General features: G+C 39.0%; 3 protein-coding genes across 4 annotated transcripts; 2 read left to right on the top strand and 1 right to left on the bottom strand.

Annotated features, from left to right (window-relative positions):
• Positions 1–87: 87 nt before the first annotated feature.
• Positions 88–1605, bottom strand: bbip1 (BBSome interacting protein 1). The gene is made up of 3 exons (XM_079470670.1): positions 1555–1605; positions 1128–1200; positions 88–680 (listed from the first exon to the last, which is right to left on the bottom strand). Exons 2-3 carry the CDS (start codon positions 1171–1173, stop codon positions 508–510), a joined length of 219 nt encoding a protein of 72 aa, XP_079326796.1. The 5' UTR covers positions 1174–1200; positions 1555–1605; the 3' UTR covers positions 88–507.
• An 806-nt stretch (positions 1606–2411) lies between these two features.
• Positions 2412–15018, top strand: shoc2 (SHOC2 leucine rich repeat scaffold protein). 2 transcript variants are annotated; one of them, XM_079470658.1, is made up of 9 exons: positions 2412–2488; positions 8911–9890; positions 10135–10272; positions 10376–10506; positions 10649–10837; positions 12552–12674; positions 12862–12999; positions 13152–13269; positions 13346–15018. In XM_079470658.1, exons 2-9 carry the CDS (start codon positions 9251–9253, stop codon positions 13552–13554), a joined length of 1686 nt encoding a protein of 561 aa, XP_079326784.1. In that variant the 5' UTR covers positions 2412–2488; positions 8911–9250; the 3' UTR covers positions 13555–15018. The 2 variants fall into 2 exon arrangements, with proteins under 2 accessions (XP_079326784.1, XP_079326785.1); XM_079470659.1 differs by lacking the exon at positions 2412–2488 and adding an exon at positions 3122–3304.
• Positions 15019–18235: 3217 nt separating this feature from the next.
• adra2a (adrenoceptor alpha 2A) lies at positions 18236–20176 on the top strand. The gene is made up of 2 exons (XM_079470669.1): positions 18236–18505; positions 18747–20176. Exon 2 carries the CDS (start codon positions 18874–18876, stop codon positions 20041–20043), a length of 1170 nt encoding a protein of 389 aa, XP_079326795.1. The 5' UTR covers positions 18236–18505; positions 18747–18873; the 3' UTR covers positions 20044–20176.
• The last annotated feature ends 1169 nt before the right edge of the window (positions 20177–21345 follow it).

Here is a 21345-nt window from a genome sequence, read left to right as displayed (position 1 = left end):
TTAGTTTTGTTAAATGAAGTCAATGGTAATAGTTAAATGGTGCTTTTTTCCATTAAAGTAGGCTACCTGTCAATTATCTTAATAATGAAAATTAATAAAAGAAAGGTGCCTTTCGCTGTGCCTAAACATGCTTGACCAATGAAAACTTGAATAATACATATTTCTGAAGACATGAATTTGTTAAATAATAACAGTTAGAGAAAGGAATGGTAACAGGAGAAAATAAAGCTCATGTATTCGGTAGCTGCCATGCTTTGACAAAAGCTCATATTAACAGATATCAGTACACTTTAACATAGTTACAATTGATTTGTGGATATTGATATTACATCCATGCAACAGAGCTAAAATGGTTTGGTAACTTTCTTAATACTAAAGCCCAGAACAAATATTTCAATCTGGCAGTTCAGCTAAGCATAACGCACAGATTCTGACTTCTAAATTCGTGATATGTGCTGATATTAGGTTGTAATGGAAGTTTGTACTCCGTCCCATGTGTAGTGTATCCTACTCTGCTTTTTCAAGCTGTTGCTGTTGCCTTAAAGCCAGTTCTTGTTGTTTAATGATTTCCTGAGCGTCCTTCTGCATCTTTTCCAGTTTCTCCAGGGTCACAGATTTCAAAGGTAAAAGCTTGGGTTTGCACAGCACCATGGTGGGCACGTCCTCCATGGAAAGCTGACCTGAATAAAAGGGGGCGTGAATTGATCTACACAATGTAATGGTTGACTGATTTTAGTTTTTTTAATGAATGATGCCAATAACGATACCTAGAAAAAACCATGTGGGAGTGTATTGTATGTATAGTTGTAGATTATGGGATAGACTTGTTGCTAAGCCATTCGGACAAAGATCTTTAACCGTTTTAAGAAGATCATTACTGGCAGCTATATTAATTTATCAGTAAACCAGACTTTGATGAGTGTTTTCAGAAACCACACGGAAGTAGGTGTGATATGATGGCTGATGGCTTGCCTGGGTTGTTTTTGAGCTTTTTTTGACACATTGTGACATTGTCATGTGATGTGTCTAAATAAGAGCATGAGAAAACAACTCCACCCTACTGCACGTCAGTCAAGTCTGGGCAAATCAAGCACCTATTTAAAACCCTTAAGAGTAGAAATACTCACCTTGTTTAGGTAGAACCTCTCTCAACGTTGATTTGACTTCAGGCATTGTATTTCTTGGTTATCCGTTAATGCACTGTAAAGACAGATCTATTAATATGCAGCATCCGTATTTTGGGCTATTTGCATAACTCTCGCAAAAATAAATAATGGTCACATCTTACCCCAATACACAAGAAATAAAATATTTCTAATATATTGTTACCCTACTTATTGCACTATTACTGTGGTGCACTCTTTGTAATACTGACAAATCATGATTTTCTTCAAGCAAAATATAATATAATATCTTCGGATTTTGAGAATTGCAACAATATGTTTAGTTTCGTGATATTTACTAAATTTTTACAATATGATAGCAGCATGTATGGCTGATAAACGACATGCAAAGAAATATAAAACACAAATATCGAGCGCTTAAAGGATTTACCGTGTATCTCCTCAGCTGGTTATGTACACTTCCGGTTTAGATGATTCTCCACTATCGCGAGACATGCAAGCCGCTGCTGCCGCCTTGTGCCACAGAGTTATATTGAATTTTTAAAAAGAGATGAATGTCGTAAGCTAATAAAGATGAAGACAGAGAGACATTTTTTAACATTATGTAGCCTATTTATTATTTGTAATTTATCTTTAAATAACTTTTTTATGAGGCAAGGACATTCAAACCCAGTGCTAAAACACCCAAAATTGATTTGCGTTCATAATTCTACTCCGACGGTATACCATTCATACATAATATGCCTTACACGGTTTTTGGTTGTATTGTTATTTCTTAATGTAAGCATCTTTGTGTTTTATTTTTACAAATAAATGATTCTGGACAGTTGAAAGGACTTTTTTTCTGGACATTTTAGAGTGAAATTGTATGCGAGTTATCAATTGAACTACACATGAAACCAGTCGTCCATAAAGCATAATATTTTCATATTCTCATAAGCATAATAGGATAATATTTTCCCCTTAAATTAAAATATAATTTGATTATAGAAAACAAACATGATTTTACCACCATTTTGACATCAAATTGTCAAAATAATAACAAGTATAAACTGCACATCCACCTATAATCTATTATTAAGTAATGACACATTATTAGACATTTAATTACAGCAAATAAAACAACACAAACCAAAACATCCGCCCTCCACTATGCCACTTTCCCCACTGATCACACCCAGTGCCATTTATTGCGTCTGTATTTACTGCAATACTTCCAAAACAAAAATAAATGGGAGTTCCAGAAGTCTCGTGACGCGTCTGTAATGCGTGCGTGTGACGCTCGCTGGGGAGGGGAGCTCGAGCTGCAGCAGCACGGCTGGAAAGGAGGAGGAAACAAGGATGGCGGAGTCACACCTCTGAAGGTAAAGCACTTTTACTGCTGTATGCGCCTCCGAATCACGCTCCCGCAGCTCGGGGTTTATATTTCTTCCCGATAAACGTTCACGTTCGGCGGTCGAGCGCGATTGATGCGCCGCTGTCCGCGTTCACGGGATTTCAATGCACTCTTTTGTTCAGTCCCGGAATGGCCGCTGCTCTATGTGTGTGTGTGTGTGTGTGTGTGTGTGTGTGTGTATGAGCGTGTGAAGAATGTCTTTTCTTATCATTTCATACACATCCCATAGGCTTATATAAGAGAAAATAAAAGAATTAGACAATTAATAATGTACTGCGAATGCCATCTATGGTCAAGGCACGCGTCTGGGTGTCACCCGGCAGTAAACAAAACAGTGATTTTGTCCCAAAATGGTCATATAGACTAGAGTCATAGTCAACAAAGCTTTATATGGATGCTTGTTAGCATTTTAAAACATTGCCAACGCGTACTGCATTCCTACAGCGCGTAGACATTTATTGTAAAAGTAATTAAAGCGAAGTAAATAAAAACTAACACGGTGTAAAGCACAAATTTATTACCATCATAAGCGTCAGTTGAACAGACTGAGGAGCACGACTGCTGCGCGTTCACGCGCAAGTAAACGCACGCGCACGCACGCACTCGCTGCGGATCGAGCTCTTCCCGCTTCGAGCTCGAGCTGCTCCGAGTGCCGTTTGGCGGATGACAGTTTGTTTTTCAGAGCAGGCCCGTCTGACAAGAGCGACAATTCGCAGGCATAACTACCGGGATTAATAGTCTCCTCGTCAAAATGACACATCTTGAACCAAATTCTACGCGTCTGGTGAGAAGTGTGACGTGACATTTTGGTTGTGTTGCTTTTATGTGAATGTCTGGCGCTGCGCTAACGCTGATAGCTTGTTAGCCCCAGCTGAAGGGTGGCTAATGCTATTATAGAGATTTCCTTAGCCAGCTTTCAAACTGCCCGTTGAAAATGACACGTATCACGACGTGACAAGCGGGCGCGGAGGTTTTCGGTGTTTTAGTCGTCCGTGTTAGCCGATGTTCGTGACAGGTTAGCGGTTTGTGTGGTTTACCAGAAAGGAATTGTTAGCATGGTGCAAAACAGACGCTTTTCACTTTCACACATCAGATAAGGCTGCAGTACAAATGCCTTCTGCCCCTTTGTTGTTTGATTGCACGTTTAGATGTGCTGTAGAGGTATTACATGGTTTGCGTTGGTGTGTACTGAAGTACAACACACTATATTTGACGTATACATCTGTTATGGAACTATCGTTTAGACCCCCGTATCAATGCCCACAATATCCAATTTGTAACTAATTCGCCAACAAAACTGTTGATCTGCTTGTTTTTGTTGTCATTGTGCATCAGTGTAACGGGGTTAATAAAGGCCGTTTATCAAATGCGTGAGGAAGGAATAAGGAAAGGCCCTCAATGTGGCTAGATGACCTGATATGTGTTTAATGCATGTGTCCGCTAGTCTTGTAGCCTGTATTGGCAGAAATCTGCAGATTTATTGAGCTGCACATCATCTCGGCATGTTACAATATGTCATTTTCAACTCTTTCAGAATTCCATACATTGTTTTCAGGACTGATTTGTTAAAATACCAGATGCATCTTCTGTGGCTCTGATGCAAGGACGGAAGAGGTGTGTTAGAGGATGATTGCATTTCTTTCGTTTTTCTTGCTTTCATGTTTAGGTGAAAATAGTGCAGGATGACCTCTGACCCACACTGCTGTTCAGCAGTCTTCGCCCACAACACAACCACAATTGTTCCAGTTTTCTGCATAAAGCTATTCCGAGTTATTTCCTGTATGTTTCAAGCTTCTAATGGGATGTGAGCGAATGTAAATTTGTTATACAGCGTCAGACGAGATTTTAAATCTGTGTTGTTTTATCTGTTGTCTACTTGACGCGCTTCGGGACAAACAAGATAGCAAGACATTTAATATATAGAGGTTATAACAAATCAGAAAGTGTTTTTGCACTGTGAAACTGTACAAAACCTGCACAGAATTAACAAAGATGTAATTGGCTGATACTTGGTTAAATTTTTTATTTTTGTGTAAGAACATCAGTTATGGCTCTGCATTAGATATCTTTGTCTTTAGCAGATAACTCTTGTGGCGAAAAGCAGAGAAACCTAAAGCCTGAATGTTAATGTTTAAAACTTAGCACTTAAGTCATTTACAGCATGTGTCAAGAAGACACAAGCCTTTTAAGCCCATACCTTTCCAGTGTGTTGTTGACTGCTGTCGATACGCCATTATGAAGGTGACTAGTGTTTGCAGTTTGGTCATCCCGCAGGTTACCATTGAAAATGTGGCTGTAACCATAAACAAAAATAGAAGCACCCTTATTGAATGTTTTTAATGTTGTGAAATATTGATAGATCATTGCTGTCACAAGTTGGTACCATTTTACCAATCATCACTTATTTTTTTAAAAGACATCGTGAGGTGGACTGTGTTCTCGGTTTGTTGTGGTATTGATCTTCTAACGTTTGGTTTGTTTGACTCTTCCCTCATGGAAGTCATGTTCTGCGAAACCAGTGATCTTGCTTAGAAGAGACTTTCTCAAGTGCCTTTTCTGCAAAATATCACAGCCTCTGGATTTATGGGGAGCTTAGTTAAGTTGTGCTGGGCTTTCCTGCATCTAATTTGAACGAGATAACATAGCATCTAAACTTGTTAGTGGAAGCATGCATGCCTTTATTTCCCGCATGAAATCAAATGCCTCTAAATAATAAACAAGTAGCAATTTTAGCATTAAAGTGACCTGTTTACAACGCATTTGAGTCTTTGCAAGACGACATATAAAGAGACCGGTCAGCAGAAACTCCTACTGTGGTTTCCTCCAGTTCTATTGATGCGGTGTACTGTGTAATACCTTGTCTACTCATCTCGAGATGCAAGCAAGACTAGTAGATGGAAGGTCATGACATATAAGGTCATTTTTTGGACAGTAATCACTTTTGCTAATAGTGAATTCTGCGTGCGCTTTCCCTGTAGTGTTTATTACATATTTTGTACCATTATAAATAACTGCATTATGTTTTCTGCCACCAATTAAGTTTAGTAAAATCAGCTCTACTTATCACATTTATGTGAAGTATGAATTTAGCTATTCATGTATTGCTATATGTAAGCAGTAAGGTTCGAGAGACTGTGCTTTATCTTGTAAAAGTCCTTGCTGAAGGATGTTGTGGCTGCAACCCCTTTAGGTTTCTTTATTGTCGGCGATCGCACGATTGATATTTGAGAAGTTCAGTATATATCATCGTTTGTAAAGTTATCTTTACATTGTGTAGTGAACATTATGAAACGTGTCCTCGGGTAATATTAATTCACAATAAAATCATCATAAGAACATATTAAGACGAGCCCTTTCGTTTTGATTAAACGCTATACACAATAAAAAATATATACTTTTTCATAAAAAATTACATGCACATTTTCTGTGATTCAAATAAATTCATTAGTAACTTGGTCTGGTGTATTCAGAGTTTAAGAGTCTCTTTACTTAGCACTTAAAGCTTCACTGAAGGCTCTGCCTCTTTTAAAATGATGAGCAGAACCAAACCCCTGTCACATGTAGTTAAAAACATAGACAGGTAGTATTTTCTATACAAATGTAAACACATTTAAAACAATTCCACAGAATTCTGCAGATTTTTGTCAGAAATGTCAAGAATTTATGATTTAAGGTGTGCCCCTAAATTTGCTGCTTGTGTTACAAAATATTTCAGTTAGGGACTACAGTGCTCCTAGTAAAAAAGGTAGTCTGGTGCCCTTCGATAACTAGGGATGCCACGATCCGATATTCTGGAACAGAATTGGGGACGATATGGGTCTTTCTTTGCTGGATCGGGTATCGGACTTACGGGTTCCATTCAAATCCGATCTGTTGCTTACTCGTGGATGTTTCTCTGAAGCTTCAAAAAGGACTTACTATCAGGAAACCACCATAAAACGCATAACTAAAGCATGTGTGCACAAATTGCTAACAAAACACAGACAGTTTCACTTACAGCGCGTGGTTGATGTCCGGCATCGTTTAGGGCTGGGAACGCCGCTCCATCTATCAGTTTCAAATGATATCTAAATCCAGCGTTATATACACCGTTTATATAGCATTCATCACCCAAATGAAGTGAACACAAACACAGCTGAACTTTGCAAACGTACAGTAGTTCTCTCTCACTCTCTTTCTCCTGCACACAAGTGATCGTGACTTCTGCGCATGCTCCTTCTCCCGCTCTCATTGGTTGATGCATGGGCGTGCCGCATGCTTTTCAGGGAGAATTTATATAACTAAAAATAAAATTAAGCAAAACCAGGCTAAATGAGAAAATTTGCCCTCTCCCTTCTTGAGTAGCCTATATTGGGCCTATAACCTTAACTTACTGCTGAAAGAATGTACTGTACTCCCTACAACAAAACACTTGATTAAAGAGTGTCATTCAACATGAGCTAAAATACACAAGTTACAGACCGGTAAAGACGCTCTCATTCTGAAATATACTCCAGCATGGCAAGTTCAGTGCTGTGTCTTTCTCTGACGCTTATTATATGCTCCACACACTGCCAACATGTTTGCTGCATTAATAAAGCGGGCAGGCTTCTCTCTCTCTGCGCTGGTCGCTGCTTGATCATACGACACATCATGTCCGGTAAAAATTGTTTTGGCTATTTCACCTTTTAGGTAGAACACCGAACATGCTGGTTTTGCAATTTTCGGTTGCCGAACATTCGTTGCATCCCTATTTAGTACTAAAATACATTTAAAATATCCAACTTTTCTCCTTTTAAAAGTAAAAATACTTTAGTAAAAGAAAGTGGTAGATTTGAATGTACTCAAAGACTAAAGGGTTAAAAACATCATTTATTTAGGAAATGTAGTGGAGTGAAAGGTATGATGTGTATGATTTATAGTGTAGGGTTATAGGGAAGGGTTATAATTTAAGTATTTTTTGTCCAATCCAAAAAAAACTAAGTAGATATTTTTAAATGTACTTGAAAGTAAAAATGCTTATGTACTATCCACTGCTGGCAATAAAAAAAAATATATGCATTTCCATGTTGAAGAAACTTGGCAAAGGAAAATGTGGTATCGGTGCATCCCAAACTATAACTTGAATACTGTTATGCATATAATAATTCTAGAATTATTCTAGTACTACAATGCTTGGATGATTGGTAAAAAACTTATATTTGATGGCACATCATTAAATGCAAGATAAAGTAAAATAACTGTATTATAATATATATAAAACCTCAGTTCATTACAATATAATAATGTTTTATAATAATTACTATTATTATTGTTGTTGTTGTAGAAGATTTCTTCGAAGTAAAGGTCTTCCAACCTGCAGGAAGCCTTGGTTTTTAAAGAGCGCTTGCAAAGTTATTCCCTGCGGCATTAACCTTTCCGCAGCTCTGATCTGGGCTTGGTCTAGGCTTGCAAACACACAACACGTAAATTACATATATATATTGAGTAATGACTAAAACTCAACGAGCATGTTTTCATACTTTTATTGTTCCTACCTTCCAGAGGAGGGATGCTCAGTCATTTCGGTTAATTTCCCTAACCGAGAACCGACGCTCGTAATCTGAACATTAACCATTAGCTGATAAGATTTTAATATTAAATTGGAATAAAAGAAATGTCTTGCTGCATCTCATTTCGAAGGGTGAATCCTCCGGGGTTCGCATACGCATACGCCTTCGCATCCATATTTTTCTTTCACCATGCAGAAAAAACAAACATTTATGATTATTTAAAAATGCATTATTAAATTATTATTATTAAAAACAATTTAACTTAAAAAAAATTACCTAAATTAAACTGCTTGTGGTGTAAACATACAGGAGATACTGACAACGCGGAATGCAGGCATAAAAACTGAATTAGCTGTATAATACGGAATAGCAAGGAATCTGGCTAAACATGGATGTGCTATGAATAATGTAAGAATTATTCAGATGCGGTTTAAATATTCTGCTTGTTTTGTGTGTCTGTATTAAAAGTGGTTAGATTACGTGTACTGCACGCTTCATGATCATGTGGAGCTTTTCCTGCATTGAAGCCAGTGTCAAATAACCTTTGCGGCGACCAGTCAAAAATACAAGTCTGGTTAACTTAAATTAGTAGGTTGTTTTAACATAGTGACTATGATAGTTTACGGAAGTATATTTTCATGTGGGCAAACATATATTTCTTGTCATTGTATAGTGAAAGATGGAAAACACGGAATACAGAAAAATAAAAACGGAAATAAATTGAATTTGTGAAAATATTAAATGATTTCATAGGGCTCTACATTTACAAATCGGATAACTTAGTTGCACATATTAATTCTTGTCTTTGTCGATTATTTGTCCAAACTAAACTTTTTTTGTTTGTTTGATTGTTTAACAGCCAAAGGATATGAATCCTGGCAACCTTTCTGTGTACAACAGCTCTAGCCCAGCTGAGGGAAAGAGTGAACAAGCATGAGGCTGCTGGCCTCCTCACCAAACCAACTACAGCAAACACGCGTTTCCCCCATGGAGTTTTAACCCCTTTAGGAGAACAGACTGTCTCAGCCCTCAAATACAAGTTAAGGAACACATAGGTATGTATGAGCATCAACAGATCTAACAGCCCCTTCCCCTTGGTTCAATACTAGAACAGTCCCTGAATAACGAACAAAGTAGTAGAGAAAGAGAAAGAGAGAGACTGAGGGTCCCATGTGCCATTGGGCTGAGGGGCTTTCGCCATGAGCAGTACTCTGGGCAAAGATAAAGACTCTAAGGAGAGGGAACCCAAAGCCGAAGGGAAATCCAAAACCAAAGGGAAAGATGCCAAAGACGGGAAGAAGGACGCAAGTGGTGCTTCGCCCGCCGTGGCCTTCACCTTGGATAGCACGATAAAACGGCCAAACCCGCCGCCCAGCACCCGCAAAAAATTCAGCAATGCGGAGGTCATCAAGGACCTTAACAAGTGCCGCGAGGAGAACTCGATGCGCCTGGACCTTTCCAAGAGATCCATCCATCAGTTGCCCTCTTCCATCAAGGAGTTGACCCAGCTGACCGAGCTCTACCTGTACAGCAACAAGCTGCAGAGCCTCCCGCCAGAGTTGGGCTGCCTGTCGGGCCTGGTGACGCTGGCGCTCAGCGAGAACTCTCTCACCAGCCTGCCCGACTCTCTGGACAACCTGAAAAAGTTGCGTATGCTTGACCTGCGGCATAACAAACTGCGGGAGATTCCAGCCGTTGTCTACCGCGTCACCTCCCTTACCACACTCTACCTGCGCTTTAATCGTATCACCACCGTGGAGAAGGACATCAAGAACCTGTCCAAACTCACCATGCTCAGCATCCGAGAAAACAAGATTAAACAGCTGCCTGCAGAGATCGGTGAGTGACGTGATCATTTTCTGTCATTTGCTCTCATGTTGTTTCAAAATTTATTCGTTTGTGGGTGTTCATCCCCGACAAACTAAGATTACAAGAGAAACATTATAAAAGTAGTCTATGTTTCAAAATATAATTGATTAAGGAGCGAGTACATTTTACAGTTTTACTTTTTTTTAAATGTCCATGACTAAATTAAAAAAATTTACGTAAATATATTTAGTTTGGAGCAATGTCATTTTTGTAGGTGAACTATGTAACCTGATAACGCTGGATGTAGCACACAACCAGCTGGAGCACCTTCCTAAAGAGATTGGCAATTGCACTCAGATCACCAACCTCGACTTGCAGCACAATGAACTTCTTGACCTACCTGAGACTATAGGTGAGGATCTACTCATGATTGGGTTAACTTGTCTTATTTCATTGAAGTCAACCACAAACTCGATTATAACAGTGGAGTTAATCACGTTCCATTACTGTTTTAGGTAACCTGTCAAGTATAAACCGTTTGGGCCTAAGGTACAACCGTCTTTCAGCGATCCCTCGATCCTTGGCGAAGTGCAGAGAGCTAGAGGAGCTTAACCTTGAAAACAACAACATCTCAGTGTTACCAGAGGTGAGGCTTGCATTAGTTTTAGAAATATCCAGCTCTAGGCTAATTAACAATATTGTTAAAAATAATATTGTTATAAAATAAACAATATTGTAAATTTTTACTAAACACTGTTACTCATAACATCCTATCTGTTCCTCCTCAGGGTCTTCTCTCCAGCCTGGTCAACCTGACGAGTCTGACGCTGGCAAGAAACTGTTTCCAGTCTTACCCGGTGGGCGGCCCTTCCCAATTCTCCACTATCTACTCTCTCAACATGGAGCACAACCGTATCAACAAAATCCCTTTTGGCATCTTCTCCAGAGCCAAAGTGCTCAGCAAGCTTAATATGAAGGTAAAAGCCGGTTTGAAGTCACTAGATTTAAGGATTTACATTTAGTGCATTAGATATATCACATATAGTAGTGTTTACGAAGGCAAGAATTTCTGTTAATATTATCCAATAAGCTCTACATAGCCTTAATATTTAGTGATGCTAAACACAAACAGCTTTTATGTGTTTAAAGTGGTCATATTGCGCAAATTAGTGTTTATCAATGTCTTTGGTGTGTTAAAAGTTGCCCACGCATGTATTTAACACGTAAAATTGCTAAATTTAGAGTGTCGGAATAAAATGTCTCTTAATATGTAAAAGCGAATGCTCACCCAGACCTGCCTGTAATGCCTTGTGTATCCAGACACCCACCAATCTACGTCATGTTCGTTGTATGACTTGACTTAGACCGCCAAAATGTTTACGCAAGTAAGTTGGGCGTACCTGTCAGTACAATTGCTTTGTAACCTGATGTTCTAAATATGGTAAGAGGCCTTTCATTTCCGTCACACGTTGCAGTATTCGACCAATCACTACGCACTGGTTAAGGCCAATTATAGCACACCTTGCTTCTGTAAAAAAGCACAGCACGTTTCAGAGAGGCGGTGGCAAAGAGGAGATACAAATATGCACGGTATGTTGAAAATGCACCGTTTTTGAACGTTAAATAGTGTATACACATTGCATTACATCTAAAACAAACGAGAATATTAGTTTTAGCCGTGTCATATGACCCCTTTAAATATGCTTTTACATTATAATAATTACACATTTGTCTACAAATTAATGTAGAAACAAAACATTTCTTTAACAGCATCATTTTATGAATGAAAGCCAACATTTTAATATTGTTGGCTTTGCAACTGATGTCTTTATGACATATATTATTTTTAAAACCCATAATAAGTTAATAAGTGTGCCCTAAAAGGTAGAAAATATAAAGAAAATGAATAAAAAAGTTATCAAACACTTTACAGTCTTTACTGCTAAATTCATGAAATACAGAAGAATACAAATAAAGCTACAAAATCATATTGATTTCCTGTTTTCTTTTGTTCCTTGATTGACATTAGTGACAGGAGTCACAGCAGCATGTTTAAGAGCTCAGCACCTTTAAGAGCTGCCGCTCTAAGCACTTCCTATTTTCTCTGCTCTTTGCATTCATTTAGGACTTAATTGAACACGTTGAAGATTGTGCTTGCAAAAATACTATTTGTGCTTAAAATGTGCTTTCTGTCATAATCTTGTGTTTTTGTTCATTCAAGCACGATAGGGAGGTTAATACTGGTGTGCTGTCTGACAGATTCTGACGCACCCTTTAGCCTGTGTGTACACTCTCGTGTTGCGTTGAGTCATGTTCAACAGCCAGAAGCTGTCAATCTATACTAGACGTGTCAATTAAACTATTTAGGCACGATTTGAAATGGTTGTAAGGCCTTTATATGAATAAGAGCGTGATTATATAATGTACCGCTAGACATAATGACAGAAAAAAACGACATTGCGTTAATGGCGCTACATTTTTTTTTAAGGCATTAATCTGAAAATATTAATCACATCCGTTAACGTTGACAGCCCTACTAAATATACATCATTCTAAGAAGTGCTACTCTTTAAAAAAAAAGTTATACGGTTGTCCTAATATCAGGTGTCTTTTGATTTAAATTGTCATTAATTAAGCTACAAATGTTACTGGTAATTTAACGTTACTTATATTTTTTAACCATACTTAAAGGACAACCAGCTAACGTCCCTTCCACTGGATTTTGGTACATGGACCAGCATGGTGGAGCTGAACCTGGCAACAAACCAGCTCACCAAGATTCCAGAGGATATCTGCGGCCTTGTGTCTTTAGAGGTGCCGTACTATCATCTGTTGTTATGGATCAGTTGCAATCCAAAGATATTATGGTTGTTTTTCTTTAGGGCATGCAACTGCACACATTCTTACAAGTGCATTACTGCACACTGATCTTTGTCATAGTGGGTCTCATGTTGTTTATTGTCATTATTTTGGCTCATGGCTTCACACTGTTCTCTTTCAGGTTCTTATATTGTCCAACAATCTATTGAAAAAGTTGCCTCATGGAATTGGGAATTTACGGAAACTACGAGAGCTTGACTTGGAGGAGAACAAACTGGAGTCCCTCCCAAATGAGATTGCCTACCTTAAGGATCTACAGGTAGGAATTTATTTTGGCATATCTGAAGTGACTCTTGATTAGATGCAGATCTGAAGTGACTCTGGCGAGTGAGATCTGGTTTGGCGCAGATCTGGCGTGACTCGATTAGATACTCTGTAACTCATCTCAATGTTTCATGTTCGTTTTCTTAGAAACTTGTGCTGACCAATAATCAGCTGACCACTTTGCCTAGAGGAATCGGTCACCTGACAAACCTGACCTACCTGGGTTTGGGAGAGAACCTACTACAGCACCTACCTGAGGAGATCGGTATGATTTCACTGCTGCCATCAAACACAAAGCCTGTTTGGTGCTTATCTTATCCTATTTTTTTTCTCATCCACAGGTACACTGGAGAACCTTGAGGACCTGTACCTAAACGACAACCCTAACCTGCACAGCCTGCCGTTTGAGTTGGCCCTATGCAGTAAGCTGTCCATCATGAGCATAGAGAATTGCCCCCTCAGTCACCTCCCACCCCAGATCGTCGCCGGGGGCCCTTCATTTATCATCCAGTTCCTTAAGATGCAGGGGCCCTACCGAGCTATGGTCTAAAATGTCCTGCTTGATGCTTACACACTGTATGAGCAAAGAGGATAAAACAGAATCGCTTTTATGTCGTCTCGAAGACATCTAGGACAGGAAACTGCATAACTGGGTTGCAAATGGAGGAATCATAGCCAGTTAGGCCCCCTTTACCCCGGTCGAGTAGAACACAATGTCTAGACTTCTGTTGCCAAAATTAATGATTATATATCAGTGATTCAGAGAAGAGACGCTCTTGAAATGTTTCAATCATTTTGCCAATTTATTGAAAGTCATTATAGTTGTTCTTGGCACCAGGAAAACAGTCGTATGCAAAAACAAAACGTTTTTTTCAACTTCATTTTTGAGAAACAACTTCATTTTTGCTGCTGCTGCTGCCATACTGTATGTTAGTTGTTTGATTTATGTTTATTTGTTTAGTTTTTTGTATTTATGTTTTTTTCATCCCACAACCAAAAGGTTTTTATTGTACAGAGGACCTGTTCGGAAGCAGAGAACAAATTTTAGTGTTTAATTTTTTTATTATTATTAATATTATTATAGAAATTGTGCCTATTCAGTGCAGTTGGGTGGTTTGTGTCTGAACATAAGTATCCAAGAGGTTTTTAATACAAAAGGGTTGAATTTACAAAAGCATCATTTTTTGCGTAATTCCTTTTGTGTAATAATTTGTATTACTCAATCAGTCAATTATTTCAATATTCATTCATTTTCAATGTTGGGTCAAGACATGTTGCTACGCTTGAAGTTGGTAAATCTGCAGTGATCAGTAGCGTTTTCTTTCATTACAGGAACGGGTTTAGGGAAAATGAAATGTAACCGAGATCTAGATTTGTTTTTTCGACAACAATCACATCATGGGTTTCACTAATAAGGTGCAGATCTGGGTTGTGGATCTAAGATTGTTTACTTGTTTTGCCATATCCACAGTGTCACAGTTTGCATCTACATATCAGGTGCTGAACAATGCTAGCAGTAAGAGGCCCACATTTACTGTGAGGAATGCCAAAACACCCATTCACATCAATTTTTTCGGTTAACTTTTGCGGATTTTATGTTCCGGTTCGCCAGTAATGGCGTCATAGATCTTAAACGTAACCCCGATTTCTGCTCTTTTAACTGTTCAGAACACTGAACCTCCACGTGGTAACAGGATCCTTATTTTGTTTCATACACCGCCCCTCTTATGCTGCTGCTTTTAATGCACTTTGTATCGATATTTGGCATCCACCTCACGTAAAATGGTCGCGATTTTTTACGCTACTGATTAAACAAATGGTTGGGGGCAATTTTATTATAATTTCTAAAGTAGAAATTATTAGGTTTATTTGAATTGTCTATCATGTATATTGTATAACAATGAATGAAAAGAGTTTGCCTCAGCAAATTGAAATGTTAACACATTCTATTAAGAACTCACTTTTTTTTTGAGGCTTTAATGCTATCTTTATTAAATGTTTTGATTTAAAGTTCTGTCTGACTAGTTTGTGTTCCTGTATAATTAAAATTCACACAGGTATCCTTTGGTTTCAAATGGTGCAAATCATCAAAGTATTGATATTAAACCCATAATGTTTTGATTGAAGGTTTTTTTAATGTGGAATTGTTCTGTTGAAGCCAACATGCATTTCATTTGGTTAAGTATTATATTACGAGTGACTGTAAACAATATTTTTAGTTTATCAAGCCAAATGTCTTTGTTAGGATTGTGTACACGCTGTTTATTTTCATGTCTCATTCTCTTTCACTTATATTTACATTGGGATCAGTGTAAAGACTTGCAGCCACAGAGCGGCTCTCATAGAGGCACTTCACATTAATGGGGCCACATTTGGAATGAAAAAGGACACAAATCGCTGCTTTATCAACCAGCAGAACCTGTTGCTGCTTTATGGACCTCATAAAAACGTAATGCTGTAAAAGAACCGACCCGGATGCGATGTTAGGACTGGGCTCTCGGACAGTTCTACCAGCACAGACGTTCTGCTACAGATGAAACCCCTCTGGATCTGTTGGGCCAATATGGTGCATATCTGGCGCCTGACGCAGACGCTGAATAATAACTATAAAGATAAATGGAAAAAATACAAACGTTGTAAAAAAGGGCTTTCTCTGTTCATGCTTCACTATACACCAGAGGCATTGCATTCCTGGTTTTGTATAAAAGCTTAGAACTGTACCTTTTTCTTTTGTCTGCGTGAATGTGCGTGCGAGGGACTTGTTAGGTGTTAACAAAATGGAATTATTATTGTGTGAAAATAAATGCCTTTGAGTTCTTCAAGTGAGATGTGCATTAGGGACATGACGGCGTGATGTGTTCCGTCTAAGTTTTTTTATAAATCATTTATGTGCCATTTATTATGCAGGGTTTTTGGGCTGATTTTTAAGTAGACAAAGTTCTATTCAACTTCGGATGAGAGCATTTTTTCGCAAACCAGGAATGTAGTCCAAACAAAAAAGGAAAAAAACCTTTTAATGGCGAATACTGACAGCGCAGTTGTGATCAGCCCAGGTTGGCAAATTTGATTTTGATCTTATAAGGTTCGGGTTAATCCACATGATTTGAGCTTAAGGGTTTGTTTATTTTTTATTGTCTGTGCTTCTTAGGTCATAGAAACTGTTTCGATGAAGTTATTATTCATGATCATTTTTTACTGTAAGAATGTGTTGTTTCCCGCTTTCTTTCTTTCTTGGCTTGCTATGTATAGGAAACAAGCATGTTGATTTTCTATTATTTTGACCGCTCTTTTTGAAATTCATTATTGTCTGGGTGGGCAGGGATGTAAAAAAAGTACAAAACATGTTGCTCTTTCGTAACTGCAAAATGTTTTTTTTACAAGATTCATAGGGTATCAAGTGATGTGCAGACATGTTTAATGTTACTTTCTTTAGAAGAGCAGCCTTAAAGGTGAATCTATTGGTTGGTTTCTTTCTAACTCAGCCCAAATGAGTAATACAACCCTCTTCAGACGGATAAGTCTTTGCTTTGATAAGCATTCTTCAAATAAATGTTCATTTGACTGCCTTACAAATGTCACATCTGCTGTTCTCTCACCAGCCATGTTTTTAAAATGTTAGCAGTCTACATTAATAGAACGACAGCGGGAACCTTTTTTGATCCTCAAAAAACCTTTCAAAGAAGTGTTCTTCAACGGTATTATGCGTAAATCATTTCAACCTGTCAGGAGACGTTTCATACTGGCTCTTAGGACACGAACAAAAATAATTGAACTACAGATACGTTTCAAAGAGGTTTAACAAGGAGTGTGTAGGATAGTGTTGTGGATGAAATGCCATTGTCATCAAAATCATGCATACACAAAAACTGGCTTTTCAGATAGCTATCCGACCTCTACGCACGAAAGGGTCAAAAAATCGTGGTGCTGAACACTTCACAAGAGTTCTTAAAAAGCATGTGTTAGTCCTGCGTGTCACCTTATTAGGGTCTTTGTGGAACCATCAATTCAATTCCCTCATATTCAAGATTTGTATAATATGTTTATTTAGAAATCATTGAACAAAAAAAATCCAGGAGTTGCTAAGATATAGGATTTATAATGTAATATTTGTAAAAGAACATCTAATGAATGTAGCAAAACAAGGACTTTAGCAGCCGTTTCCCAGATAACAGTAACGAGCGCATTTAATAGTTTCCCAATAGGTGTCGCTGTTTCATCGCTTCTTGCTCCCAGCTGTCCTTAATGAGCGCTTAATGCGTGACTCATAATCGCGCTTCCTCTTCGTTGTTTATCACTAGAAAAACCCTTTCGGAACTCGGTAATGTTTTGAGATTTGGCCAAGGCTCCACGTCATGAAAATGAATAAGATCTTGAACGAACTTCATACTCACATTGATATTTGTAAAGCGTGCCTGGAAACGGCAACATCTGTCAAAGACCATTCAGTGTCAAAAGCACAAAAAGTTCATTATAATAATTGAAATACGTTAATTCCAAGGATACCTACTGTTACAATTATCCTAAAATAAAAGACGAATTATTCATAGGTTATACGTAACATCTCTTATACGAAAATGATCCACGGTTTAGTATATTAACAGCATTTTCTTGTAGTCAAACCATAGCAAATACAAATGAACAATGCTTTTACTACAGTTTAATTCAGGTTGTTATAGGCTGTTAAACCGGTTCGTTTTCGCAAGGAAATTCGCTTTATGAGCAAGTCAAAATAAACAATAAAGTCGTTTAATGGAATAAGCTATGCAATACGAGTAGGCCTACTTGGCACAATTAAACAAACAATTAATAAGATCCGAGTCAACATTTAGTCCAAGACACTCTCAAATGTAATATTTGGTTAAATTAACTTACATCCTCCACAGTACAATGTCATCATATTCTTCATAGGGATTCATGATACGTAATGCCTAATACCCATCCTGACTAAACACTGTGTCAACTGGGCCAACTTTCCCTTAAAGAAAGACAATCATTAGATAGATAATCATTAACCCCTCCTAAACAGTCTCTTCAGGTTTATTCTCTCTTATCCGAAGCAACACTCCAAGAACAAATAGTTTTTAATCGAGCAGATAAAAAGGCGTTTCAAAGCCGCTTTCGTCGTCTCCGCCGCGCCTCTTCCCGCTGCTAGGCAACGGAGGCTGGCGTTATCAGTAGAAGGGCGTGGCCCGCGCACGGCGTATGGGAAGTCACTTAGAACTGGAGTGCGCGCACACACACTCGCACTTCTTTCCGGCACGCACGCGGCGCGCTCACGGCGGGTTATATGATTACGCCTCTATTAGCTCCATGCGCGAGATGAGCCCGATCCTCGTTGGGTTGAGCGCTGAGGATGAAGCGCTGTCATACGACATGCGAGAACACAGTCAGGCGGGTTTTCCTCATATTGACCGACTTGAGACAGACAAGTTATAAACTGAATACGATTTGGTTGGATGGATAAAGAAGTTTGTGCGTCGCATTGTATTTTCCCTTCCAAGGTAAGGTCTGTCCTTCACTTTTTTTTTGTTTCTAGTGGATGGTATTGTTGCCTTAAGTTGTACCATTAATAAAAAGCAGAATGTATTGTTCCTTTTTACTCGTTGATTTTTTCTGTTGCTCAAGGTAAAAACTAAGAAAATGTCATGTTTTTCATTTGAAATGATTTGAAGTTGTTTTATCTGGGTTATTATAGTATTATAATGTTTATGTGTTGTTACATTTCTTCACTTTTATTTCTAGATGTCAAAATCGCCAAACATGTCATTCCTGCCTAATGCGAAGATTCTCTCACTAATATGGACGTCATAAAGTGTCATCAGCTGGAAACATAATCTGGGTTACTAGAGGAAGAGACTGATTCTCAGCGATGGGGTGCGACAATGTGACCAATGGGACGAATTGTTGCGAACCATACACCCTCGTGATGGCCCTCTCTCTGAGCGTGCTCGTGGGTCTCCTCATCCTCCTCATCGTCTTTGGCAACGTGCTGGTGATCATCGCCGTCTTCACGAGCCGAGCTCTCAGCGCTCCCCAGAACTTGTTCCTGGTGTCGCTGGCATCAGCTGATATACTGGTGGCCACTTTGGTGATGCCTTTCTCGTTAGCCAACGAGCTGATGTGCTATTGGGCCTTCGGGAGGGTGTGGTGCGAAATCTACCTCGCCCTGGACGTTCTCTTTTGCACGGCCTCCATCACTCACCTGTGCGCCATCAGTTTGGACAGGTACTGGTCCATCACGCAAGCCATCGAGTACAACCTCAAGCGCACGCCGCAACGGATCAAGCGCATCATTGTTGTCGTGTGGGTCATTGCCATCGTGATCTCCTTCCCGCCTCTCATAACCATGAAGAAGGAAGAGGGCTCCATCTGTGAGATTAATCGAGAACAATGGTACATCATTTCCTCCTCGATTGGCTCCTTTTTCCTTCCTTGCATCATCATGGTGCTTGTGTACATACGAATCTACCAGATAGCCAAGAAGAGGACCAGAGCGCCCCCAGGGGACCGGAGGAAAAAGGAAGCAGAAAAGATGGATGAAAAGGAGGGGAGGCTCAACGAGGACCCGGGCGTCCACCCAAACGGCGCAGACGAGAAGGGTGAAAATGGACTGGACATGGAGGAATCGTCCTCCTCCGACCACAAGGTCTCCAACCCTTGCTCTCTCAAAAAGAAGAGCTCCAAGGGCAAGACCAAACTGAGCCAAATCAAACCGGATGACAACATCGAGAACCAAGAGGCCTGCCAGAGCATCAAGACCAGCAGGTGGAAGGGTCGTCAAAACCGGGAAAAGCGCTTCACCTTTGTCCTAGCTGTAGTTATAGGCGTGTTCGTCGTCTGCTGGTTCCCGTTTTTCTTTACGTACACGCTGACGGCGTTTTGCGACTCCTGCGTGCCAAAAACGCTTTTCAATTTCTTTTTCTGGTTCGGTTATTGCAACAGCTCCCTCAATCCCATTATATACACAATCTTCAATAACGATTTTCGAAGGTCCTTTAAAAAGATACTCTGCCGAAGAGATAACAGGAGAGTCGTGTGAACAGGGGTTTTCTTTTTTAAATAACAGACTGAGATCAGGTTACACTTTTTTCACCTTAGCGGAGTGTGATATTTGTGTACAGTAAGCCAACTGGTTGTGTCATTTTTAAAGGGGGAAAGTCTAAAGGGCAAAAGACGGTCACATGCTTTTATATAAATGTCACAATGCAACAATGCATGTTTATGCAATTACAGCACAAAATGTGGTGGGTTGATCCATTTTATAAATGTATTGTGTTGTGGAATAGTTTTGTAAATGTGGTATTTTATCATCTGATCCAAATGTGAAAAACAACGTGCCAAACTGTGTTGATGTGGCCATCAAACTTCATAAAGTATACTGCAAAGTCTTACGCGGTGCATTGAACTAATTCATCCAGAATGTGCATGTCAGTGTCTTCTCTCTGGCCTTTTTATGTCCACGACATATTGTACAATTCATTGTGAAGGTGTGGATATTGTTCGACGGACAAATTGTCTTTTACCCCTGCTGGTGATGGTTCATTTACAATCTTGGCACGCACCATTAAGCAAAAAGATGTTAAGCTAGTCTGACTGGAACCTGACGGGGCTGGTGTCAAAACAAATTTCTTATGCTTTTGAATTTCGATTATATCTGTCATTCTGGATATAATGGATGGATCTTTTGCACCCAGACGCAAGAAAATGACAGCGATTATGACAGTAATTTTCTGGAACTGATAAAGTGCATCCAGGTACTTTACAATGAATTTGCAACATACAGAGTTTAATCTTTTGGTCTCTGGGATTACAAAGCAATGCAGGAATATTCAGCAAGATATCGAAATGACTGACAGTGTAACAGAGGTCGACCTCTAACACAATGTGACAGATGGAGACATATCTGTGGAGATATCCACGGGTGGTTAGGTTCAGTAAGATGAAGTGATCGTCCAGTTCAATTTCTGTCTGACCTGCTAAAACGGTTAAAAGCAAAAGGTTTCGTACGACATTTACAAACTACCTGTCACTGTGCATTTTTGTCATATTTGAAAAAAAAGAATCTTGATGTATGACTCGGTTGATATTGTTTTCTGTCCTGGTTGTGCTCTCAAAGTGTTTTACCACTAAGGTCTAACAAATTGTATTTGCACACACAAAGCACTCAAAGAATAAAACAAACAATGCAGAGCAATTGTGTCTGTTATTATTCTAGAAGGTTATTTATTTATTGACTAAACGCTCCAATAAAATACTTTTATTATGACTTTTAAATATTATAGATTTTTTATGGTAGGAGCTGAAAATATGCAGTTTTATGCAGAATTATTTTTTGTTTACA

This window comes from Barbatula barbatula (assembly GCF_947034865.1).
Source record: "Barbatula barbatula genome assembly, chromosome: 13".
NCBI classification, from domain to species: Eukaryota; Metazoa; Chordata; class Actinopteri; order Cypriniformes; family Nemacheilidae; genus Barbatula; species Barbatula barbatula.
The sequence above is the reverse complement of the archived record's forward strand: the minus strand, read 5'-3'. Positions and strand labels throughout refer to the sequence as shown.